This window comes from Cervus elaphus, chromosome 10, assembly GCF_910594005.1.
Source record: "Cervus elaphus chromosome 10, mCerEla1.1, whole genome shotgun sequence".
NCBI classification, from domain to species: Eukaryota; Metazoa; Chordata; class Mammalia; order Artiodactyla; family Cervidae; genus Cervus; species Cervus elaphus.
Window position 1 is genome coordinate 31,240,760 of NC_057824.1, and position 26,750 is coordinate 31,267,509.

A 26,750-nucleotide genomic window follows, 5' to 3' on the forward strand; every position below is an offset into this window, starting at 1 on the left:
CTTTTCTATGCACTGGGAAACCGACAAATTGTGTGACTCACTTTATTATGACATTCACTTTATTGAGGTCGTCTGGAACCAAACCCACAGTATCTCCTAGGTCTGCCTCTGCTGGCTGGGCTTAGTCGCTCAGTCATGTCCGATTCTTTGTGACCCTGTGGACTGTAGCCCACCAGGTTTCTCTGTCCATGGGATTCTCCAGGCAAGAATGCTGGAGTGGGTTGCCATTTCCTTCTCCAGGGATCTTCCTGACCCAGGGATCAAACCTGGGTCTCCGGCACTGCAGGCAGATTCTTCACCAACTGAGCTACTGGCAAAGCCTGGTCTGTCTGCACCTCATCCCAATTCTCACCATTATGGGGAAGTAAGTGTGTTCAGGGCCATGGCTGCCTCTGTAGTCGGATAAGTCCTATTGAACCCCACTTGCAATAATACTGTTAAATGCACAAAATACAAACGGTTATTTGTCCATATGATATCACAATATTACAAACTAAATTGGCGACAGATTAATACATGAATATCTTCATTAGTATTCAAAAACGAGACCTAGCGGCAGATGCAATCACTGCTGTAATTTCAAAGTCATGACGAGCACATGTGCTATTCCTGGACAACTACAACATGTGGAAGGGATGGGAAGACAACTTGTGATTTTCCCGGTGATGAAGACACAGGCTCTATTCACCCTAACTGTGGTGTGCTGCTCGCATACACCATGGAAGGAAAGACGACGTTTCAGCTGGAGGTGGGTGAGAACAAAGCTGTACTTTCTCCCAGGGCAGGAGACTTCTGCAGAGGAGCCCGGGCAACGTGGGATGCGGTACCTTCTATGCTGCGAATGTCCTCCCGCCACAGCTCCAGGTGGGTCGTCATCTCGCGAGCCTTCTCTATGAACCTCTTCCAAGACTTGCTGCTATACCGTTTCCACTGGTCCCACTCAGACAGGTACTTCATTTGGGTCTCCTGAATGTCCCTGCATTAATAAACAAGCATGACAATGGCAGGGTCCCCAACCTCACCACCAGAACCCCAACCGAGAGGATGTGGAAAGCCTGGAGCCCTCATACATTGCTGGTGGGAATGCAAAACAGTGCGACCAGAAGGCAAAACTTTGGCAGTTCCTCAAAAAGTTAAACAAAGAATTGCCATATGACCCAGCAATTCCACTTCCAGGTAGATACCCCAGAAAAACTGAAAACAGGTCTCAAACAAAAACTTGTACATAAATACTCAGTGCAGCACTAATCACAGTAGCCAAAAGACGCTAACAACCCACATCTCTATCAAAGGATAAATGAAAAAACAAACTGATAGAGCCACACAATAGAATATTATTCAGCCATAAAAAGGAAGTACCGATACATGCTACAACTTCGATGAACCTTAAAAACATGCAGCTAAGTGAAAGAAGTCAGACACAAAAGGTCATGTATTCTATGATTCCACTTACTTGAAATATCCAGAATGGCAAATCTACAGAGATATAGAGTAGAATAATGGTTGGCAGGGGCCGGGGGTTAGGGGGAACAGAGTGACTGCAGAAAGCAATGCGGCTTTGGAGGTTGTAGAGCCTAAGACAGAAAGAGCCCGGGTCTCTGAGTGACTGTAAAGTCCCCCCTTGACCTCAGCCCAGGACTTTCATGTGAGCAAGAAATAAATTTTTAATACACTGAGATTTTATGTGTGTGGGTATCTTAGTCACGGCAGCTTAGCTTATCCCAAGTAATAAACTTAATTATGTGAACTCATCAGGAAATGCATTCTAAGCCTAAAAAGCCCCTTTATCCCAAAACATACATCATATGCCCTCCAGATGACTACTGGACAAACCTTAGTCTCCGCTTCTCAGAAATGTTCAGTGCATATTTTCGAATGGATTGGTTATCAAGGTCTTCAGTGATTTCTCCCTCCAGTTGGAAATTGTAAGAGTCTGTTGGCTTCAGCAAAGTGCCATTTTGCTTGTCCCGGGAAAGGATGGTTGTCCTCTTACGAGCAATGGACCGGTAACTTGGCAATTCTTGAAGGAAATTCACAGGTGGAGAAGAAAAGCAACTGGAGTCCAAAGAGAGGCTCTCTGGGTAAGAAAGAAGAAAACTATCATTCACCCCAGTGAACGTGGGAGCCAAAAACCAAAACTTACATAGGACACTCGGATCTCAGAGACCCTAACTAAACCTCACAGACAGTCAGGAGCCTAGGGCACTGACCAAAGGACTTCTTAATTATTTTATTTACCAGGATGGTACTCAAGCTCAGGACAATAAGATCATCTGCAAAAGGGTTCACTTTAAGCAAATGTGTTTGCAAACATGCTTTACGTTACATGATATTTGCGTTCTAGTGTTTGGTTGCAGCCACTTGCTAAGTGTGAGGTTTGGAGTAATCCAACCTGCTTTTCATTTGTCAAATGGGATGCATAGTGATAACAACATCATCGTCAAGAGCAACAACAATAACAATAGGGTGTATGGAGCATTTCCTAGGCACCAGGCACTGTGTTAAAGAGATTCACGCGCACTCAGGGGATGTGGGCTAGCCTTATGATCTGCCTGGACCAACCGAACGCAACAGAAGTGATGCTGTGCCAGTTCCAAGTCCAGCCTCAGGAGGCTGCTCTCTGGACCAGCTGCTGCTTTGTGAACAAGCCGGAGCTAACCTGCTGGAGGAGGAGACCAGACAGAGAGGGGATGATTGCCCCAGGCCAGCCTACAGCCTACAGTTGCTCAACTGACCACCGATCCCTCACACGTAGGGAGGCAGGTACTATTATCATCCCCATTTTACAGATGAGAAAATAGTCATTCATGCTTCCCCCAACCCCTTGCTTAAGCCCTCAAAGCCCTGCACGATCTGACTCCTGCCTGCCGGTCCAGCTCCCCAGGCCCTCTGCCCTCCAGACTACATTTCTTAGGATCCTTCATACACTAAAATGGGCCTGATCCCTCCTTCTCAGGCCCTTTGCACAATGCTGTTCCCTCTGCCTGGATGGAATCTGCTCCACCTCTTAGCTCCTACTTGAAAGTCTCTTCCTCGAGGAAACCACCCCTGCCTCACTGTACTACTACTGTTACATATTTTCCCATACACAGTAAGCCCTTGCCAGCACTTACCACAATCTATAACCTTATATTTGTATGGCTATGTGAGCACGTCCATCTTGCCCCGTGGACTCTTAAGATCTTGGAGGGTAGGGACTGTGAGGATTTCCTCACCATTGCAACCCAGGACCCAGCGTAGTAGTTCAATAAAATACTTGGCTCAGAGTAGTTTCACAAACACTCACTGATGGATGGATGAGAGGATGACATCTATGCTTTGCCTATGCTTAGAAAGCGTGTTGGTGGGGAGGGGGGCTGCAAACAGAGCCAGGTCCGCCGACTCAAGACTCTCTATTCACGCTGCTCCATCAGGCCACGGCTGGAGGCCAAGATTCGCTGCGCCCTGTATAGCAGTCCACGGAGGGAGAGCTTTCCTTTTGGAGGTGAGGAAGGAATGCCACCATCAGGGTGGATTTCATGCCTGATCTGATCCTAACTGGGGAAGACCATCCTGCATGGAGACAGGACATGGAAGGAGGAGGTAGGAGGATGCTGTAAGAATAGGCAATTCCCCCGACAGGCAGCAAAGCTTCCTTGGATTTGAATCCAGGCTCTGTCAATTACCAGCTGCGTCTCTGAGAAAGTTACTTAAAGCTCTCTGAGCTTCAGTTGTCTCACCTCAAAAATGAACTCATTCACCAAGTATACCTATCGTGTGTCAGATGTGGAGCCAGGGATACTGAAGTGAACACGGTAAACATCTGACTCACACAGCACTTATATCCTAAGGAGGGGGCAGAGCAAGATCAGACAACACACATGCAATAAATGAGCCAGGAAGTGTGTGTGCGCTCGCTCACTCAGTCGCGTCTGACTCTTTGCAACCCCGTGGACTGTAGCCTGCCAGGCCCCTCTGTCCATGGGATTTCCCAGGCAAGAATACTGGAGTGGGTAGTCATTTCCTCCTCCAGGGGATCTTCCTGACTCAGGGATGGAACCCGCATCTCTTGTGCTTCCTACATTGGCAGGCGGGTTCTTTACCACTAGTGCCAGCTGGGAAGCCCATGCCAGGAAGTAATGAGTGTAAAAAAAAAAAAAAGAGGCAGGTAAGGGCACAGAGGTAACAGGCAGGGTACATTGTTTTTGATAAGATGGAGTCAGGTATGGCTTCTCTACTAAGGGAGCATTTAAGCTGAGGCTAAATGGAGGGGTGGTATGTGTACCCTGTGGATATTGGGTGAAGGGAATTCTGAGAGAGGGAAACAAGTGCAAAGGCCCTGTGGCAGGGGTGTGTGCAGTGTGTTTGAAGAAGAGGACAGGCCTGGGTGGCTGGGGAAGAGTGAATGAATGGGAGCCTCACAGGGTCTCTTGTTGGTGGCCCCCAAAGAGCCCCACCAGCCCTCTGGGGTCCCCTCCCCTTGAATCTGGGCTGGATCTGTGACTTGCTTTCACCAAAAGTTGCAACAGAGATGACACTCTGTCAGTTCCAGACTCAAGCTTTAAAAGGCCTGGAAGCTTCTACCTTTCCCTGCTGGCTCAGATGGTAAAGAATCTGCCTGTAATGCAGGAGACTCTGTTCGATCCTTGGATCAGGAAGATCCCCTGGAGAAGGGAATGGCTCCCCACTCCAGTGTTCTTGCCTGGAGAATCCCAAGGACAGAGGAGCCTGGTGGGCTATAGATCATGGGGTCACAAAGAGTTGGCCATGACTGAGCAGCTAACATTTTCACGTGTGCTGTTGGGAGCCTGGGGCTGCTGAGTGAGAAGTTCACTTGTGCTGCGGGCACAACCACGTGGAGAGAAAGAAGCTGCAAGCCTCCAAGGAGGACGACCAAGGAACTGGGTGACAGCGAGAACCAAGGTCCTGGCTTATGAACCCCGTGAGCCGGGGTCCCCAGCCCTCCGGGTCACCCCCGCCATGGGCAGGCAAAGGCCACTGGATGCTCAGACCCAGCAGACATGACACACAGCTGAGCAAACTGTCTCCTCTGTAGCCTGTTCAGTTCCGGATGCACAGGATCAGCAGAAACATTACAATGGCTTAAGCTATCACGTGTGGAGCAATCTATTAAGCAACAATAGGAAGGCTGGGACAGAAAGAGTAGAAAGCAGGGGTCAGAGGTGGCCGGGCAAGACTAGGTCAGACTCCGTGGGCTGAGCTATGACCTTTCAATGTGGCAGATGGGCAGTCACCCAGGGTTCTGGGCCAAAGCATGTTGTGATCTGACCACATTTCAAGGGGGCACTCTGTAGGCTTTGGGGCTAAGGACGAGACCCATCACAGGTGGGCCAGCTTATGAGAATCAAAGGCGATCACACAGATAGAATCACTGAGCACAGACCAGCACGCAGCAGGCTCCGTAAATGTATTTATAGATAACAGGGCCCTGGGAGGGGGGCACCGGCCAAGGCCTTGATCCAAGCTGGAGTCTGATGGGGCAGAGTTGCAATCGTCACCTCTCTGATGGGCATGTTCACACGGTAGAGCCGCTGACCCACTGATGATGACACACAGACACGGTCTGGAGCCCTGCCAGCCGCCAAGGATAAGCCTGCGCATCCCACTCCACCTTTCACTCCCAGGCCCCCGCACTCCCTGAGGCTATGACAGACTTCCATAAACTTCCATTGGTAATGTGGTCCCTAAGCAAACATGAGGGGTGGGGTGGGAGTGGGCTGAAGGCTATGGAGTCCAAGCCCAGCTGGAGGCTGCCTCTCCCTCTGGCCAGCAACAAAGGGCTGTTATTAACCAGAACAAAGGCCTTTGCATCTGGAGGGGCATATTCACTGAATATTCAGTGACCATGAGGTCAGGGACCCAGGGCTGGAGCTGGAAGCTGGCACCCCAGTGGAGACAAAGACCATCTCTAGGTCACTTGTTTCTCCACTCAGGGACGGGGGATATAATACCATGATCTCATCAACGTGATCATGAGGACAAATTGGCCAACAGTATAAATAATACTGGCTCGGAATATTTGCACTATTTGAAGTATACAATATGCATCACCACACTCAATTCTCTGAGCTACTCTTTGAACAGAACTGTCCCATTTTACAGATGAAGAAACTGAGGCTCAGAAGGCTAGGTGTTTTGCCACTTACACAGCTAGAAGTGCTGAAACTAGGAACCTATCACGTGGCAAAGCTATAGGCTTTACTACAATTTGAAAATACTTCACAGACACTACAATGCCATACAAATTAACTATTGGATTATTCTTGCATCCACACCGCAGGAAGGATACGTCCTGTCCACATTTCCCAACAACAGTCTCTTGTGGAAAATTCTATTTTCAAAACAGCCAGTGGTTCCCTGGTGGTTCTCAGAGTAGGACTCCAAGCTTCTACTGTAGGGGGCACAGGTTTGATCCCTGGATAGGGAACTAAGATCCCACATGCCACAATGTGACCCTCCCCCACAAAAAAATCCAGAATGGCCATCCTTGAAGAGGAATGCTTTTTTCTTTTCAGACATCCCTGGAAGTTCTCCATCTTCAAGTGAAAAAAAAAAAATTCACAATCTTTGGACACAGGCATCATTTTTACAGCTGATCTGCCCCCAATCCTGTGCATCTAGGACCACACACTTTCTACAGCATGATGTCACGGAATTTCTCATGCTAACCTGGGGGAGGTGCCCTGGCTTTCAACAGGGAACCTGAGGCCCAGAGAGATGGCAGCTTGCCCAAGGCTCTGATGCCAAGACAGACTCATGGTCCTACCGCTTCTTAGAAAAGCAGGTGGCATCACCTCTCCAAGCCTTGGTTTTCTCATCCTGGGAGGACAAGAATGTCTCATTAATGTCAGATGTTCTCTTGAGTTGATCGTTTAAGCCTGTGCTGTGTGGGCTCCTTGATGACCATTTGCCTGGGAGGCGGGGGCATGTCTCAGATACCGGGGTGCTCCCATCTAGGAAGGTCTAGAATCTGTTGGCCACTAGAGCCAGATTTCAGCATGTAGGTGGGTTACTTAGGTGAAAGCACGGCCAGATAATTACAGGAGATACGGAGGCAGGGGCAGGTATAACAATGCTGTCCTTCCAGGTTAAGAACAAAGTTAGTCTCTCTGAAGCTTAGAGCAATGTGCTCACAGAAAGCCCTGCATCTGAAGAATGAATGAATGAGCAGAGGCAGGCACAGCTAGAGAGCATCTTAAGGTCCCAACTTCCCTGCCAGCTCTTTCCACAGGACACCAACTCCTACCAAAGGGCACCAACCTTCCCAGAACGTGGGCACAGGCCAAATGGCACTAGTCCACCACCACCTCCTTCACGAGCTTGCCAAAAACCTAGCCCGACTGGATGGGTGCCGGCTTCCCTTCAGGGTTTTTCTCCCCTCCCACAGAATCATGGGAACTCTGGGGGAGAAGGGACCTTCTGGGTCACCTGGTCCAGGCAACCCACCAGTTGCCATGGGAATCAGTTCTGTTTGATACCTTGTATAGGGTCCCTCTCTGGGTGGGACCCTGGGCTGGGGCCCAGGGCTCTGGAGACGATGAAGGTTTGCAGACTTGCTTCCTGCCTTGAAGAGCTTTCCCTCCCTCCTCCAACCAGCACGTGTCTCCTAAGTGCCCAGCCTACTACATCCCTGTCATTATCCCATTCTCCTCCCTAAGGGTTTACCTGCATAGTCTCTGACCCTTTCCCTCCACCATTAGACTGTGACCTCCACGAGGAAAGGGACCTCATCTCTCTCCTTCACCACTGAGTCCACAGGTTCTAGCACAAAGCCTGACTCATAGCAGATGCTTAATGAAAATCTGTTAAATTAATGAATGCAAACATGCAAGCATCAATTGTGAATAAATGAATTTGGTGCTGAGGATACACACAACACTGGCTGACCCACAGACAGATCAAAGTAAATATTTAGCACACCACCAACACAGGGGCACCAAAATTGAGAAAAAGATCTAAGGAATTTAAGCATTTAATATTATTTTCTTTAGAGATGATTTTTTTTCACAACTGAAAAAGCTAGCAAAAAGTATTGAGATGTTGACCACACACCACCGGCTGCTGCTGTTTAGTCACTAAGTCGTGTCTGACTCTGCAATGCCATGGACTGTGTAACCCGCCCGGCTCCTCTGTCCATGAGATTTCCCAGGCAAGAATACTGGAGTGGGTTACCCAGTGATCGAAACTGCGTCTCCTGTACTGGCAGGCAAATTCTTTACCACTGAGCCTCCTGGGGAGCCCCTGACCATATGCTACATCCTTTTCTATTTCAGGTATTTTACATAAGCCAGCCCTATTAGACACGTGCATATACACTCTGTTTGATGTTACCAATAAGACAATGCAGACCATTTCAGGGTTTCTTAGACTTATTTCCACTCATGTCTATGTGTGTGATATTGTTTTTATTTCGGATGCTAACTGGAGCTAGGCATCTGGGTAATCTGCCCAATAACTGGCCAGCTGCCAAAGGTTCTTAACACAGGGGCTCACAGTCCAGAGGGTCTGGTCGAAGCTGCTATGACATCTTCACCAAGTGCTCAGAATCCTCCGAGGCCAGGGACTCATCATGGCCCTACTTCTGGCAAGGCCACCCACCCACCCACCCATCCATCCATCCACTCACTCACTCAAAAAGTTTTACTGAGCAATTGCTGTGTGCCATGCACTGTTGGAGGACTAGGACGCAGCCTTGAAGATGACTTTTTTTAAAAAAACTCTCCCTGCCTCTGGAGGAAAGAGACAATACAATTTATTAAATACATTTCAAATGGTGATAGATGCAAGGAGAAAAATAAAGATGAGCAAGGTAGAGACAGACAGAGAAGAGCAAGTACAAAGGCCCTGGGACTCCCCTGGCGGTTGAGTGGTTAAGACTCTGCCTTTCAATGCAAGTGGACACAGGTTCGATCCTGGTCGGGGAACTAAGATCTCACATGCCATCGGGCAACCAAGTCTGCGTGCAGCAATGAAAGATCTTGCCTGATGCAATGAAGATCCGCACGCTGCAACTAAGACCCAGCACAGCCAAATAAATATATAAATGTTTTTAAAAAAAAGTTTACAAAGGCCCTGGGGTGGGACTGTGGCTAGTAATTTCAAGGAACAAGAAAGGAGGCCAAGGTAGCTAAAGGAGAGTCAGCAAGGAAGAGAGGAATGGGGTAGGAGGTTGGGGAAAAACAAGCTTGGCCACATGGGGCCTGTGGGGAATGGTGTTACCATACTTGGGTTGAGGTGGGAACTGAGGGGGATTCTAAGCAGAAGAATGACATCATCTGACTAAGATTTAACAGGATCTCTCTGGGCAGCCCTGTGGCTATTTTTGTCCTTGAGCTACACAGGTCAGTCTGGCTGTATCCCATGGCAGAACATCATGTATCAGGTCACATTGTCCTGCAGTGATGGAAATGTTCTATAATTGTACTGTTTGATATGGTAACCATGAGTGGCCACTGCGTAACTGAAATATGGCTGGAGAGACTAAAGAAATGAATTTTTAATTTTATCAGACCTTATTCAATTTACACTTTACAGCCACATATAGCTAGTATCTGGGCTTCCCTTATGGCTCAGCTGGTAAAGAATCCGCCCTCAATGTGGGAGACCTGGGTTCGATCCCTGGTTGGGAAGATCCCCTGGAGAAGGGAACAGCTACCCACTCCAGTACTCTGGCCTGGAGAATTTCATGAACTGTATAGTCCATGGGGTTGCAAAGAGTCGGACACGACTGAGCAACTTTCACCACACTTCACAGCTAGTAGCTACTGTATTGGACAGCACAGAGGGGCCTTGTTCATAGGAGCCCAGAGTCTAGCCTGAGAGGGGAGGAGCCAGGGCCTTGAGAGCTTCCTCCGTTTGCCAGACTTGAGAACCGCAGGGCAGGGAGGACCTGCATGAGTCACACCACTGTGCACCTGGGTGGGGCACCTGGGCAATCACTGGGTCCAAGGCTTTATGACCAGACATGCAAAACAGCCTCCAGGAGCAGTGACTAAGTGCTCAGGGAAGTCAGAGTCATGCAGGCCCCAGAACCCAGGTCTCCTGGTTTCCAAACCAGTAGAGCATCCAGTGGGCTGTCCACGGAGCAGTTACTGTGATCCTGTCTAAGGAGGCGACGAGACCACTTGGTGGCTAAGATCACTGGCTCCACAGCCTGCTGCCTGGATTCTAACCCCAGCTCCACCCGCCACCTGTGTGACCTTGCAAGTTTCTTGACCGTTCCGTGCCTCAGTTTCCCCACCTGTAAAACAGGGGCAGCAGTTCCCACCTCACATAGCCATCTTAAGGATTAGAAGGCTATTGTATGTCAAGTGCTTAGAAAAGAGGACAGCAAACCTTCTCTGTAAAGAACCAGATAGTAAGTACTATTCACTACACAGTCCCTGTCTCAACTGTTCAACCTGCCACTGCAGCAGCAAACCAGCCACAATCCATAAATGAACGTGCATGGCTGTTTTCTAGTGAAACTTCACAAAAACAGGTGGTGGTTCAGACTAGGCCCATGGGTGGTAGGAGACTCAGGTTCAATTCCTGGGTCGGGAAGATCCTCTGGAAATGGAAATGGCAACCCACTCCAGTGTTCTTGCCTGGGAAATCCCATGGGCAGAGGACGTCAATGGGTACAGTCCATGGGGTCGCAAAGAGTCAGAAAGGACTGAGCGACTAAGCAACACAACAGTGTAGTTTGCAGACCCCGAGCTGAAAGCAGTGCCCAGCACACGGGGCTATGTACTAGCAGCCAGGACTCTGGCTAGTTTACTGATGAATTTAATGTAATCTGCAGTCGGGGGAGGAGGTCTTCTTGCTAAGGATTCCCTATGTGGAATTTATCTTCCGTGGCTAGGACCTCTCTCCAAAAATGATTTCCAACATTCCTGGAAGTGACAATAACCACATTCGCCTTTACTGAGCATTTACCACGTGCCATGATTATGTCAAACCCTTTACATAGTTCTCTCCTGTGACCCTCAGGATGGGCTTTTCTTACATTTTACTCTCATTTTGCAATACAGAAAGTTCAGAGAAGACAGGAGCTTTGTCCAAGGCCGACTTAAGGTCTGAACCATGAGAGTAAAGACCTCAGCATGTCTTACTCACCCTTAGACCCCTGGGGACTAGCATGGGGTTGGCACATAACAGTTGCTCAGAAAACATGTCACAGATACACATACACAGATCCAGTAGCTCTAGACTCACAACACTAACATCCTTCTGCTTCAGTAGCTTGCTAAGTAACTTCTCAGGGTCTCAGCTTCCAGGGAGGTAAAATGGGCAAGTAATAGCAACTACTCGATGGCATCACCAACTTGATGGTATCATGAGTTTGAGCAAGCTCCGGGAGTTGGTGATGGACAGGGAAGCCTGGCATGCTGCAGTCCATGGGGTTGCCAAGAGTCAGACGACTGAGCGACTCAACTGAAACTGAATACCACCTACATTGAGCAGCTGTAAGGAATTCCAGAAAGTTACACATGCAGGTCCCAAATCCAACTGCTAAGGGAATCTGCCAGACCTTTAGGAACTGGCTCCAGCTTGCTGCCTTCATCCCATCTCCTCTCCAAGCTCCAGCCCGAGGTCTCCTCGGATGCACGCAGGTGCTCCCCACGTCTGCCCTCTGTGCTCCTCACCGCCCCTCTGAACGCTCTTCCCATCTGTTCCTCCCACTCACCTGCACTGACTCCTCCGCATTCTGGACCTCAGCTCAGCGGTCCCTCCTGGAGAGCCAGCAGGCAGGCGCTCTCCTTTCTATACCATCACCTGCTTATCTCCTTTTCAGCAGCTACACTTAGCTCTCCCTGACCCTATTTCCCTCTGTTTAGGGTCTCCTCTCTTAGATTAGAAGCTTCATGAAAGCACGTCCCTCCCCCGCCTCTTTCATCACTGGGCCCACGCCTGGGACACGCTTTGGGCTCAGAGTCAGTTTCTGGCCTCCTCCTGGGAGGAGGGTGGGGGCAGCCCCACAGAAGGACTGGGTGGTCCCACCGCCAAACAATGCTCCTTTTAAAAGCAGCCAGACTGCAACAAAGTTTACAGCACTGAAAAGTCATTTCCCCCTTTTATCCCTTAAATTCTTTACTTTCTGAAAAAAACAAACCAAAAAAAAGCCACTGAGGGCCTTTGGGCCTAATCTGGGTTTGAGCTGCTAGGCAGATGGAGCTCCGCCTCTTCTAGACAGAGGGAGGGAAAATCACTCAGGTCAGATGGCTGGCTCACCAGAGAACCACTGCAGTCTGTGCCAGACCTGATCAAGAGTCCTCCCACCAAGGACACCTTTGAGGAGTAACCTGGATGAACGGACCTAGCAGATAAAGTAAAAACATAAAACCAGAAAAACCACTACAGGTCAAATGGTTACTTGTCTTCAAATTTCATACAGTCTGTCAGACTAAAATAGCCCACAAACAGCTGTTTAACTACATAAGTGTCTATCAGGTAACCGGAACACATGTAGTCATCAAACCTTATAATACTAGGCTGGAAAAGGCCCTAGTAAGCATAATGATAATATGCTAATAATCAAACCAAGAGCTACCATTCAACCCCATTTGACATGCTTATCTCATTAAATCCTTTTAGTGACACTAGCAGACCAGGGTATGAAGATATTCTGGAATTAGAGGTGATGGTTGTTTCATATTTTAAATGCACTACAAGGGGCTAAATTGCACACTTCAAAATGGGTGATTTTGTTATGTGAATTATCTCTTGCTGCTGCTGCTGCTAAGTCACTTCAGTCGTGTCCAACTCTGTGCGACCCCATAGACGGCAGCCCACCAGGCTCCCCCGTCCCTGGGATTCTCCAGGCAAGAACACTGGAGTGGGTTGCCATTTCCTTCTCCAATGCATGAAAGTGAAAAGTGAAAGTGAAGTTGCTCAGTCGAGTCCGACTCTTCCCGACCCCATGGACTGCAGCCTACCAGGCTCCTCCGTCCATGGGATTTTCCAGGCAAGAGTGGGCTGCCATTGCCTTCTCCGGAATTATACCTTGATCCTCCCCTAAAAAAGGCACTGCATGCATGCTAGCTGAAGGACCCCTGACCGGAACAAGCACGTCATTATACTACACATACTGCACACATCATTTACTGACTGATATGAAGTCCTGATGGACTGGAACAGTCTCTCTGGGCACATGTAGAGTAATTCTGAGTCATGAGAGGGAAAGCCTTTATGGGTTATTGTAATTTGAGAGGGTCTAAAATATTTGGGAAAAGCTTTTGAGAAAGACTTTATGGGACACTGTCTAAACTTCATGGAACAGAGGGAATTTCATAACATTGCCTAAGACTCTCCAGGCCAACCATCATTTTTCATTTCGATTATCCCAGAATCAGTGTCCACTAAAGTAAGGGACACCCAAAAAACCACTAAACATAAAACTGACTACCAACAAGGATGAAAAGTGTGAAGACTCTGTGGACGTTTGTCGTCTTGTAGGAACACAAAGGGATGTTCCAGGTGACCCTAGCAGTAAAGAATCCACCTGCAATGCAGGAGATGGGGGTTTGATCCCTGGATGCAGAAGATCCCCTGGAGGAGGAAATGGCAACCCACTCCAGTATTCTTGCCTGGGAAATGCCATAGACAGAGGAGCGTGACGGGCTACAGTCCATGGGGTCGCAAAGAGTCAGACACAACTAAGCGACTGAACACAGGGGAACAGAGACATCACAACAGTTAATGCTTACATGGTCCACAGCAGTCAGTCCTCAAGATGCACTCCCTCCCCCCAGGAGGAGTGCAATATTCTCCTCCCAATATTCATGCCTTTAAACAGGCCCCACTCACAGGGCTGACCCACGGGAACAAAACAAGTAACAGAGTGATTTCAAAGACCAGTTCATATAAGACACCACAGCTTCCGCCTTGCTCTCTCTTGGACCATCTGCCCTGGAAGAAGCTGGCCACTGTGTCTCGAGGACACTTAAGACAGCCCTCTGTGAGGTCCACAGGGAGAGGAACTGAGGCCTGCTGTCAACAGGCAGCGTCAGCCCATCCATGTGAGCAAGTCATCTTGGAAGGGATCCGCCAGCCCCAAGCAAGCATTCAGATGACTGCATGGCTACGCTGGCTGACCCCACAACTGCAACTTCACAAGAGACTCTGGGCCAGGAAAGCTGAGACAGGTCAGTTCCCAATTCCTGACCCACAGAAACTGGGAGATACGTGATTATTATTGTTCTAAGCTTCTAAACGTGGGGATAATTTGTTACACAGCATAGATAACTGATATAAGCACTTGTTTATGTAAATTATCTGAATCCTTGCAATCACCCCGAAGTAGGTTTTATCATTAATCCATAAGGAAACTGAGGCACCAAACACTTAGGTGACTTTCTCAAGGACAAAACCAGAAAATGGGAAAGAGAGGATGGGCATCTGGCAGTCCAGAGTCTAGACTCGAAACCAACTACACTACAGCTCCCAGTGTGGCTGCAGGTATGAGGCAGGAGATGGGCCCGAGGCTAGGCATTTACAACTGGCCTCCTGTTCAACCTCCTGGCGTGAGAAGATGAGCTCCAGCCCTCAGTTTATATCTCCTGAAGCAAGAGATAGTCAGGCTCCAGGACTACCTATTTATGACTGGACTCCTGTCTATATTTCAAGATCTACACCTTGATGTAGAAAGCAGCAACTGGAATAGCATTAATAAACAGACATTAGTCACTTTTATGGCAGGGACAGAGTGGGACTAAACCCTTTAAAGGGTTATATGTTTCCCATCCCTGGGGCAAGGGAGACACTGGGAGTCAAAAAGGAGGAGGCATCACCCCATAATATGTGATGCTAAGGGTGTTACATAGGCCTCTGGGCTGAAATCCATCTTGGAAAAAAGTTGCACGCCTCTGCAGGGGAGGTCTATATAAATGACTTAGCCACCTCTTTTCTGCATTCCTCCTCACTAGGGGGAATGGCCAAACCCTTTCTCTATGGGTGTGCATCTCTGTTTTTCTTCCACCTTAACTAAACCATTTCTCTGTTCTCTCCCTCTTGTGGTTGTGCTATATCTCTAATATTAAACATTATACCTGCATTTACAGTTTTTGCCTCTGTGAGAAAAGAATTTCCCCTGGGGGCAAAGATCCAGGGAAAAACAACTTTTAGCCTCCAGCCCTTGCAGGTCTGGTGGCGGCTAGGATTCCTGGTGTTCATCCAGGCTACCCAGGTTCAATTCCTGGGCAGAGAATTAAGATCTTGCTTCATGCTACCACTCACTGCTACCTCAGAGAAATCAGGTACAGTCCATCATTCATTTATTCAATGAATGTTTAGCAGGCACGATGTGCCAGATGCTATTCTACATCCCAGAGGAACAAGAAAAAGCCTCTGCTTTTCATGGCACCCACAGTCTAGAAGGGAAAAGAGCTAAATAATGAGGAAATGTTCAAACCAGATGACTTCAGATGGCGCTAAGTGCTTTTGAAGGAATAAGCAAGGTAACTGGTCCGCGTAAGAGAGATGGGGCCACTTCTGCAGACAAGACTCCAGAGGTCTGTCTCTCTGATGTGACAAATGAGCAGAGACCGAACAGGAGCAGAAAGAGGCGCCATATGAAGACCAAAGAGAAATGTACTCCAGGCAAAGAGCAGCGGAAGTAAAGGTCCTGAGGCAGAAATGACATTGATATGCTGGAGGAATGACAAGGCAGTCAGTGTAACTGCAGCGAGATGGGCTGAGATAAGGCTGGAGGTGATGAGCGCCTGCAGAGGTGGGCTGGGGTCCTTGTTGGAGGCCATAAGTTTATTCTCAGAGCAGTGGGAAGCCCCTGTAAAGGTTTAATTAAGAAAGGAAGTATTGCTGTTTAGTCACTAAGTCAAAGTGCTAGTTGCTCAGTCATGTCTGACTCTGAGGCCCCATGGACAGAGGAGCCCATCAGGCTCCTCTGTCCATGGAATTCTCCAGACAAGAATACTGGAGTGGGTAGCCATTCCCTTCTCCAGGGGATCTTCCGGACCCAGGGATCAAAACTGTGTCTCCAGCACTGCAGGCAGATTCTTTACTGTCCGAGCCACTAGGGAAACCCTGTTTAGCCACCAAGTCGTATCCAGCTCTTTTGCTACCCCACGGACTGTAGCCCAACAGGCTCCTCCGTCCATGGGATTTCCCGGGCAGGAATACTGGAGTGAGTTGCCATTCCCTTCTCCAGGGGATCTTCAAGACCCAGGGATCAAACCCTGGTCTCGTGCATTGGCAGGCGAATTCTTTACCACCAAGGCGACCAAGTATACTGTTTATTCAACTATAAGAAAGAAAGAAATAATGCCATATGCAGCAACACATGTGGATCTAGAGATTATCATACTAAGTGAGGTAAGTCAGAAAAAGAAAGACAAATACCATACGATATAACTTATATGAAGAATCTAAAATATGACACAAATGAACTTATCTACGCAACAGAAATAGATTCACAGACATTGAGAACAGACTTGGGGCTGCCAAAGGGAAAGAGATTGGGGGAAGGATTGGGAGTTTGATATTAGCAAATGCAAACTATTATATATAGAAAAGATAAACAACAGGATCCTACTGTATAGTGCAGGAAACTATATTCAGTGTAATAAACCATCATGAGGAAAGAAATAAGGCAAGCATTGTGATCTGTTTTATCATTAAGAAGGATACACATTTCCCATTTCTATAAACCAGATGCCCCTTTGTCCCCTGCCTCCCTCCAGCTGTTCTCCCATGGTGCTCATATAGTGCTTCACAGTTTACAAAGTGCAACAAAGTTATAAACACAGTCCCTTCTGAGTCCCCCACTCATGCTGGTGGGTACAAGGTCATAAAATATCATCTGTAGGAGCAAAGGGAAAGTGAAAGTTGCTCAGTTGTGTCCAACTCTTTGCAACCCCATGGACTATACAGTCAGTGGAATTCTCCAGGCCAGAATACTGGAGTGGTTAGCTGTTACCCTCTCCAGGGGATCTTTCTGACCCAGGAATCGAACCCAGGTCTCCCGCATCGCAGGCGGAGGGAGGAACCTTTTAATTTAAGATGCTAGTTATAATACTCATGAAAAGATGCTTAGAGATCCCCGTGAACACCCAGCAAACATCTAAAAAAGATGAATCTCACGCCTTCTGTATGGGAAACCAGTGTTGGCATCTTAAATGTGATGAATTGTGACAAAATAAGAGAAATAAAAAATCAAGTGGAAACTACTTGAGTAGCTATTACTGAAAGGCTGAAATTGAGCTGATGACAACACTATTAATAATGCATTATGTTATATATATATATATGCCTCAGTCACGTCCGACTCTTTGCGACCCCATGGACTGTAGCCCACCAGGCTTCTCTGTCCACGATATTCTCCAGGCAAGAATACTGGAGTGGACTGCAGTTCTCCTCTTTAGAGGATCTTCCTGACGCAGGGATCGAGCCCTGATCTCCTTCATTTCAGGCAGATTCTTAACCTTCTGAGCTACAGCGAGGTCCTTATAATGCATTAGAAAATTATTAACATCAAACCCAGGCTGACTTCTTTATTCTGATTCCCGAGCAAGTTCCCAGAGTTTGGGTCTCTCCGGGTGTTTTTCTCTTTTTTTTTCTTCTAAATGTTGAGATCAATCCAATTAGAAGGGTCTAATACCCAAATCTACAAGTATATTTTACTGTAAATCCTTGTAACAGAATCTCTATTCTCAAACTAAGAGAGAAAAAACACTGCAGATAAAGCTTCACAGTGGGGTCTTGCATTTTGTTAAGGGCCAAAACAAAATACAAATGCTGCAAGGAAGCCTGCTGGGTGCTGAAAACGTCACTATCTTGACTGAGTAGCAGTTCTACACATTTATGTAAAAATTCACAGAGCTATACACGTCTTAACTTTTACTCAAAAAAAAGGGTGGGGGGAGCATATAATACTTGGCTGACTACCACTGATAGTGTCTTTCTTGTATCAAGCACAGCGCAAAGCACTTCACACATTTTTCTCTCAACTAATCCTACCAACAGCTTATTCCCATTTTACTGAAGAAGCTGAGGTTCAGAGAGGGTAAGTCACTTACCAAAGATCACACAGCGATCAACAGCCCAGGCAGAATTCAGTTCTGAGTCCATCTAATGGTAAAGCCTCATGTGTTTGGGAGGCAGTCACCTCGTATTACAATGTGAGGACTAGCTGGGCTCTCATAATCTTTTGATTTAACTTACAGAATGATTTTGAGGCTAGCCGGGGACTCCTCGACCAGCTCTGGGAAGACAAACTCACCGCAATCGGGACTCCCACTCCAGTGCTCCTTTTGGTAGCAAGGTCTCTAAATGGGGTGAGGATGGGTTGAAGGAGCGAGAGCAGGAATAAGAAAGATCCGCTTTCCCCCAAGCCGGGAGGTGGGGAGGGGGCCCGGCCCGCGCGGAGCTCCCAGCACGGCGCGCCCGGGTGCCCGCGTGCCCGCCGGCCGCCTGGAGCCGGGTCGCCGCCGCCCTACCTTGGTGGATGAAGGGCTGCCTGCTGGGCCTGCCGGGCGGGAGCGTACTGATACTGGACTCGCTCATGACTGCGCCCCGCGCCCCCGAGAGGCCGCCGGAGACCCGCTCCGGCCGCCGCCGCCGCCGCCTCCCGGCCTTCCCTCCAGGAGCCGGGATTCCAGGTTCCGGCGCCGACGTCACAGAGGCGGGGGCGGGGCGCCGGCGCCCTTCCCACGCCCGCCGCGCGGGACCCCCCTAGCAGCGCCGGGTACCGGCGAGGATGCGAGGTACCGGCCGGAGTCGGACGGAGGGTGCAGCTCCGCGGCGTCCGGGACCTGGGATGGGAGACGCGGGTGGAGAGCCAGAGGGACCGGGAACGGGCTCCATCCAGCGGCCGCGATAAGGGGCCACCTCCCGGATTTTAAAAAGTGTTATAAAAATAACCAGGACGCAGAACAAGTGTATCTAGTAAGTTACTGTTTGGGTACAAAAAAAAAAAAAACCGAAGAAGAAGAAATATCTTTGTACATATTTATAAACACATTAAGATGACTCTCGAGTGGGGAGCTGGGAGGCTGGTTGAGAAGGGTTCAAGGAAGGATTTTTCAGTTTTTCTCGTTTATCTTTGAACCTTATCCACGTTTCCTCTCTGCCTTTATCCGTGTACAGTTTAAAAGAATGAAAACGAATTACCAAATATAAATGCCAAATAAAGAAATGTAATCGTATATGCAGAGTTCCAAAGAATAGCAAGGAGAGATAAGAAAGCCTTCCTCAGTGATCAATGCAAAGAAATAGAGGAAAACAATAGAATGGGAAAGACTAAAGATCTCTTCAAGAAAATTAGAGATACCAAAAGAATATTTCATGCAAAGACGCACACAATGAAGGACAGAAGTGGTATGGACCTAACAGAAGCAGAAGATATTAAGAAGAGGTGGCAAGAACACACATAAGAACTATACAAAAAAGATCTTCATGACCCAGATAACCACGATGGTGTGATCACTCACCTAGAGCCAGACATTGTGGAATGTGAAGTCAAGTGGGCCTTAGGCAGCATCATTACAAACAAAGCTAGTGGAGGTGATGAAATACCAGTTGATCTATTTCAAATCCTAAAAGATGATGCTGTGAAAGTGCTGCACTCAATATGCCAGCAAATTTGGAACACTCAGCAGTGGTCACAGGACTAGAAAAGGTCAGTTTTCATTCCAATTTCAGAGAAAGGCAATGCCAAAGAATATTCAGACTACCGCACAACTGCACTCATCTCACACGCTAGCAAAGTAATGCTCAAAATTCTCCAAGCCAGGCTTCAACAGCATGCGAACTGAAAACTTCCAGATGTTCAAGCTGGATTTAGAAAAGGCAGAGGAACCAGAGATCAAATTGCAAACTTCTGTTGGATCATGGATAAAGCAAGAGAGTTGCAGAAAAACATCTACTTCTGCTCTATTGACTGTGCCAAAGCCTTTGACTGTGGATCACAACAAACTGTGGAAAATTCTGAAAGAGATGGGAATACCAGACCACCTGACCTGCCTCCTGAGAAGTCTGTATGCAGGTCAAGTAGCAACAATTAGAACTGGACATGGAACAACAGACTGGTTCCATATTGGGAAAGGAGTACATCAAGGCTGTATATTGTCACTCTGCTGCTTTAACTTATATGCAGAGTACATCATGTGAAATGCCAGGATGGTTGTAGCACAAGCTGGAATCAAGATTGCCAGGAGAAATATCAATAACTTCAAATAGGCAGATGACACCACCCTTATGGCAGAAAGTGAGGAAGAACTAAAGAGCCTCTTGATGAAAGTGAAAGAGGAGAGTGAAAAAATTGGCTTAAAACTCAACATCTAGAAAACTAAGATCATGGCATCTGGTCCCATCACTTCATGGCAAATAGATGGGGAAACAATGGAAACAGTGACAGAGTTTATTTTCTTGGGCTCCAAAATCACTGCAAGTGGTAAGTGCAGCCATGAAATTAAAAGATACTTGCTCCTTGAAAGAAAAGCTATGACCAACCCAGACAGCACAATAAAAAGCAGAGACATTACTTTGCTGACACAGTTCCATCTAGTCACTTACAGTTTTTCCAGTAGTCATGTATGGATGTGAGAGTTGGACCATAAAGAAAGCTGAGCTCCGAAGAGTTGATGCTTCTGATCTGTGGTGTTGGAGAAGACTCTTGAGAGTCCCTTGGACCGCAAGGAGATCCAACCAGTCCATCCCAAAGGAAATCAGTCGTGAATATTCTTTGGAAAGACTGATGCTGAAGCTGAAACTCCAATACTTTGGCCACTTGATGCGAAGAACTGACTCCTTGGAAAAGACCCTGATGCTGGGAAAGATTGAAGGCAGGAGGAGAAGGGGATGACAGAGGATGAGATGGTTGGATAGCATCACCGACTCAATGGACACGAGTTTGAGCAAGCTCTGGGAGTTGGTGATGGACAGGGAAGCCTGGTGTGCGGCAGTCCATGGGGTCGCAGAGTCAGACACGACTGAGTGACTGAACTGAACTGAATCATATATACATTTGTATGGGGCTTCCTAGGTGGCGCTACTGGTAAATAACCTACCTGCCAATGCAGGAGACATGAGACTCGAGTTTGATCCGCTTAGCACATAGCACATACGTTTCTGTATAATACAGGTAACTGCCAAATTAAATAAATGAGAAAGTGAAAGTGAAGATCTCTTAGTCTTGTCCGACTCTTTGCGACTCCTTGCACTACACAGTCCATGGACTTCTTCTCCAGGGGAATCTTCCCGACCAAGAGATCAAACCCTGGCCTTCTGCATTGTGGGTGTATTCTTTACCAGCTGAGCCACAAGGGAAGCCCAAGAATACTGGAGTGGGTAGCCTATCCGTTCTCCAGTGGATCTTCCCGACCCAGGAATCAAACCAGGGTCTCCTGCATTGCAGGTGGATTCTTTATCAACTGAGCTATGAGGGAAGCCTAAATGGAAAGTGTAGGTAAACTGCCTATGCAGAAGAATTCTAATAAATTATGCAGATATGTCAAGGAGGTGGAGTGTGACTACCCAGTCTTTAAGTGTGGGCTACACACAGGGGCTCCCTTCCAAGGAGGATTCTGGAAAGGGAGGGCGGGTTACAGCAAGTAACTACCTGCATAATACCTGATAAACACTTTCTCAGAGAGATGATCAAGGTCAACATCAACAGCTGACATCTGCCCTTCCTCCCCAGAGTCCACTTCTCAGCCCCTGATCCCAGCCCACAGATTTAGAAGTAGATGGATGGAGGCTCCCAACTCCAGGCACTGTCTTCCTCCTATGTCTCACCTGGCACATGGTCCTGGCTTGGTCTGTATCCTAAGCCAGGAGAGGCCCTGGGTTCTCTCTGGGGCAGGCAGTGAGCCCCGTATCCTGAAGGAGTGTGCAACTGATTAGTGTCTGACTTATTAGAAAAGACCCTGATGCTGGGAAAGATTGAAGGCAGGAGGAGAAGAGGATGGCAGAGGATGAGCTGGTTGGATGGCATCACAAACTCAATGGACATGAGTTTGAGCAATCTCGGGGAGATGGTGAAGGACAGGGAAGCCTGGTGTGCTGCAGTCCATGGGGTCACAAAGAGTCGGACACGACTGAGCAACTGACCAACGACAACAAAAATCCTGAAGGAGACTCATTCCTTTCAGGCGATCACTGATTTTACAGGAACCAAAATAGGGTAGTTCATTGGAAAAAGGTCACAGAAATCTCCTGTTGGAATGAAGTAGAAGGGGGAGAAAGGCTGGTAGCCGGAAAAATAGAAATGCAGATGGAAGGATGGCAAGTAGGACAGAAAGGAGACTCAAACATGGAATTCTTGATTCCCTTTCAGTTCAGTTCAGTCACTCAGTCGTGTCCAACTCTTTGTGACCCCATGGACTACAAGCGCACCAGGCTTCCCTGTCCATCACCAACTCCTGGAGATTGCTCAAACTCATGTCCATCAAGTCCAAATCGTGAGTCATCCATACATGACTACTGGAAAAACCAGAGCTTTGACTAGACAGACCTTTGTCGGCAAAGTAATGTCTCTGCTTTTTAATATGCTGTCTAGGTTGGTCATACCTTTTCTTCCAAGGAGCAAGCATCTTTTAATTCCCCTTTACCTATTGCTTTATTTCAAGGGGAGGCACACATCTTTCCACAGCGCCCCCTATGGGCTTTATCAGTCCTAGCACTTTATTTTTACTACTTATTTTGTTTCCCACACTGGAAAACAATGTGAGGAAAACTATGGTGAGGTCTCTCTTTTATTATTAAAATAATAGTAATAAGTGCCGCTTATCAGGGACTTAGAGAGGCAGCGTGGAATCGGCCCCCCGCCCTCCTTCCCCCGCAGTGATCACCTAACCCAAAGCACCACCACCTCCACCAAGTCAAGGACCTCCTCCCGAATGTCTCACTATCTTGTCCAAGGCTTGGCCACCCAGCAGTCCGAACCAACTTCTCAGAAAGGAACTTAATCTTGTAATTTTCCTGCTTAAACATCCCCTCCTCCTCCTCCGGTTTCCTCTTGCCTCTTAGAACCCTCACTCTGCTTATCATGTGTGGAGCAGGCTTTGCAGGACCTGTCCAGCCCCACCATCATCCATCATCGCTGTGGCTGACTTCTGTTCTACTCCTGTCTGTTCCTGCCTCCAAGTTTACTTGCTGTTTCCCTCTTCCAGGAGCCTGTACCTCACACTTGCCCCTGATTTTGTCTGATTCTGCCTTCACATGGCAAAAGCTGGCCACATTGCAGCCCCAGGTTGACATAAACTCTGAAAAGATTGGTTAGGGGACTCTGAGTCCCCAAATTCTGGCAAGGACAGTCTGATGTATTTGACTTAAATAAAGAGTAAATCCTGGCCTCGTTGACCATGTTCTTAGTGTAGGCTGTCTTAGTGCATCCTCTTGCCTTTCCCTTTCTTTCCATCCCCAACGACTGTCATTCCACAAATGATCTATTAATACAACAGAACTGCTTTGTAAACTGCAAATCTCTAAATAAATGTTAATATGGTAACTGTGGTTGTGTAAGACCTAACCGTGGAGTAGCAAAAATGGGACCAAAAGGAGGGCATTTTGTATATCATAGATGCAATGGACATGGGTTTGGATGGACTCCAGGAGTTGGTAATGGACAGGGAGGCTTGGCATGCTGCCGTTCATGGGGTCACAAAGAGTCGGACACGACTGAGTGACTGAACTGAACTGAACTGAGATGCATGCAAATAAAGTTTTTAGTTCATTGATAGCAAAAAAATCAGCTGATACCTTTGCTACTCCGAATTTTCATGGAGAATTTGAGTTTGTGTTGCTTTGTTTGCTTTTTTTTTTTTTTTTTACTCATTTGGATGATTTGTCTAAACAAAGCCTTTAGCAAAATATTTTCCTCATCTTCTAATATGTTCCGTGTCTTGCACCAAAGTTCTGGCACATGCTGATTAATGAAAGGTTATTGTAAGGATCACAGCTCCTGTATTTATTTGCCGGTGATGATAACCCAGTCTGTTCTGTTAAGGGATAATGAGAATTTGTTAGAAGAATACTGAGCAGGATGTGATTGAACCTCAGAAGAGGATAGGAACCAAGGACTGAAGGGAACCCAGAGGACAACTCTCTCTCCTCTTTTCTCATTTAACTCCTCTCTGAGGCTGCTTGTTTCTTCTCACATTATGTCCCAGCTTTCCACCAGCAGAAGATGACTAGCAGGAGATGTTGGAGCCAGCAGATCTTCATTGTTGCTCTGTCTCTGTCTACTTTTCTGATTAATTTCCAAATCAGGAATTAAATGTGACACCAGCCTCGTTTTAAATCTAGTTTGGAAGATAGTTTCATGGAGGACTGTAGAATTTTCCCACATGTATCACCGCATGAGGAGAAGACAGCTGTGGGTGCAGGTGCCCATTACCGTGGACAGAAGAGGGAAGCATTTGTTGTAAGCTTGTAGAGCTTGCTAAGCCTACAAGCTTGTTGTTGTTGCTAAGCCTTGCTTCTACCAGGGATCTTCCCCTGAGAGAGGCTGGAACAGAGCAGTAAGTATTGAAGTGTTGTGGCGTAGATTTGAGTCCAGGATTTGTTTTTTCTTCTTTGTAAGAAGAGTGTTCAGTGATTGCAAAACATATAAAAATAAAAATAACAGAAATAGGTATAAATTATTCTAAGGAGCCTGTATTAAGAATGCTTTCATTTGCAAGTAACAGAATGCCCATCTTAACCTTTAAGGGCATTTTTACTTATTTAATAAGATATCTCAAGATGAGTTTGGTAGATAATCAATGCATCAGAACTTAGCTTCTATTTTTCTGCTTTGCCATCCGTAGCATGTTTGCTTTTTGTCTTCATGGTTGCAAGATGGCTGCCACAACTCCAAACATCACATCAATGCTGAAGGTGGTAAAGAGGGATAAAAGACAAAGTCAGCATAGTTTGGCATTATGACCACCGTTAGTTGCTAGGAGGATTGGGGAAGTGAGGATCTGGTTTTTTAGCTTCTAGAATGGGGTTAGGAATGACTATTGGGTGGTACAGCCAACATTGTCTTCTCTAGCTCTACTTTAATAACAAGTACTACAAATGTTCATAAGAGGGGGTGATTGCATTAAACCAGCTCCACCCTGACTCCTCTTTTCAATCCCCTCCCTTCCTGCTCCTAGAGGAGATGGGAAATCTTGGCATGAAGCAGTTTAAAAGGTTTCCTGGGCTGCAGGCCCTCTCACACTGACTGCGTATTCTCTGAGGTCACTCTTTCTGGGATATGCTAGGAACAGCGCTTCCACAATCCCATGCACTTGCATTGCTCCTTCTTTTCCTTCCTGTGGGATCTTAAAGATGTTCTAGGGTGGTGAATGTAGAATTCCAGAGTGAAACAACCTTGGTACCATTCATGAACAACCGTGTCTAGTAGAACAGAAGCCAAGCTAATGTGGAAGAACATGAGCTCAAAAATACATCTCCAGAACACACAGATCACTCACAGGGGTCCTGGCAGGAAAAATCAACTCTCCAGCTTGTAGTAATTACAATAAACCTCAATTGCTGATCATATTACCAGAGAATATAAAAAGTCCTGTTGGCCTGTTCACTTTGTTTTTAGAAATTTACCTTAGGAAAACATAATGCATGTTCACAAAGAGTTACAAGGAGGAGGATGATAGTGGCAATGACAGCAATGAGGCCACATTGAGTGACTCCGTTCTGAAGGCCAGACGTCATTGTATACTTTTTGCGACGAATCCACTTAATCCTGACAATAGTCCAGTGAGGTAGGGACTTCCATAATGCCATTTCCAGATGAGAAAAAGGAGCTCCCAGAAGTTAAATATCCTCTCCAAATTTCTGTAAGGAAGTGATAGAATTGAGCTTGGATCCCAGGAAGTCTGAACCCAGAGTTCACATAGTCAACCACTGAGTTTTTATGATGATCCCATTTAAAACAGATAATTCTCTGGAAGTCCAGTGGCTAGGACTCTGTGCTTTCACTGCTGAGGGTCCAGGTTCAATCCTTTGTTGGAGAACTAAGATCCCAAAGCTATAAGATTCAGCCAATATCAGTTCAGTTCTGTCCCTCAGTCATGTCCGGCTTTTTGCAACCCCATGGACTGTAGCACACCAGGCTTCCCTGTCCATCACCAACTCCCAGAGCTTGTTCAAACTCATGTCCATTGAGTCAGTGATGCTATCCAACCATCTCATCCTCTGTCGTCCCCTTCTCCTCCTGCCTTCAGTCTTTCCCAGCATCAGGGTCTTTTCCAATGAGTCAGTTCTTTGCCTCAGGTGGCCAAAGTACTGGAGCTTCAGCATCAATCCTTCCAATGAATATTCAGGACTGATTTCCTTTAGGATTGACTGGTTGGATCTCCTTGCAGTCCAAGGGATTCTCAAGAGTCGTCTCCAACACCACAATTCAAAAGCATCAATTCTTTGGTGCTCAACTTTCTTTATGATCCAACTCTCACGTCCATACATGACTACTGGAAAAACCATAGCTTTGACTAGACAGACCTCTGTCAGCAAAGTAACATCTCTGCTTTTTATTATGCTTTCTAAGTTTATCATGGCTTTTCTTCCAAGGAGCAAGCTTCTTTTGATTTCATGGCTGCGTTAACCATCTGCAGTGATTTTGGAGCCAAAGAAAATAAAGTCTGTCACGGTTTCCATTGTTTTCCCATCTAAGGCTTCCCAGGTGGCATTAGAACCTGCCTGCCAATGCAAGAGATGTAAGAGACACGGGTTCAATCCCTGGGTTGGCAAGATCCCCTGGAGGAGGGCATGGCAACCCACTCCAGTATTTATGCCTGGGGAATCCCACGGACAAAGGATCATGG

General features: G+C 47.2%; 1 protein-coding gene across 2 annotated transcripts in view; it reads right to left on the reverse strand.

Annotated features, from left to right (window-relative positions):
- Positions 1–18,805, reverse strand: part of TMC7 (transmembrane channel like 7) — a 55,678-nt gene extending 36,873 nt beyond the window's left edge. Inside the window, exons 1-3 of one of the 2 annotated variants that reach the window (XM_043914427.1) lie at positions 18,435–18,805; positions 1,834–2,077; positions 828–976 (exon numbers count right to left, since the gene is read on the reverse strand). In XM_043914427.1, the coding sequence (XP_043770362.1) occupies positions 828–976; positions 1,834–2,077; positions 18,435–18,501 (460 nt within the window). In that variant the 5' untranslated portion in view covers positions 18,502–18,805. Of the gene's footprint in view, positions 1–827; positions 977–1,833; positions 2,078–18,217; positions 18,401–18,434 lie in introns of those variants that run through there. The other variant, XM_043914428.1, reaches the window with a different exon arrangement.
- Between the last annotated feature and the right edge of the window lie 7,945 nt (positions 18,806–26,750).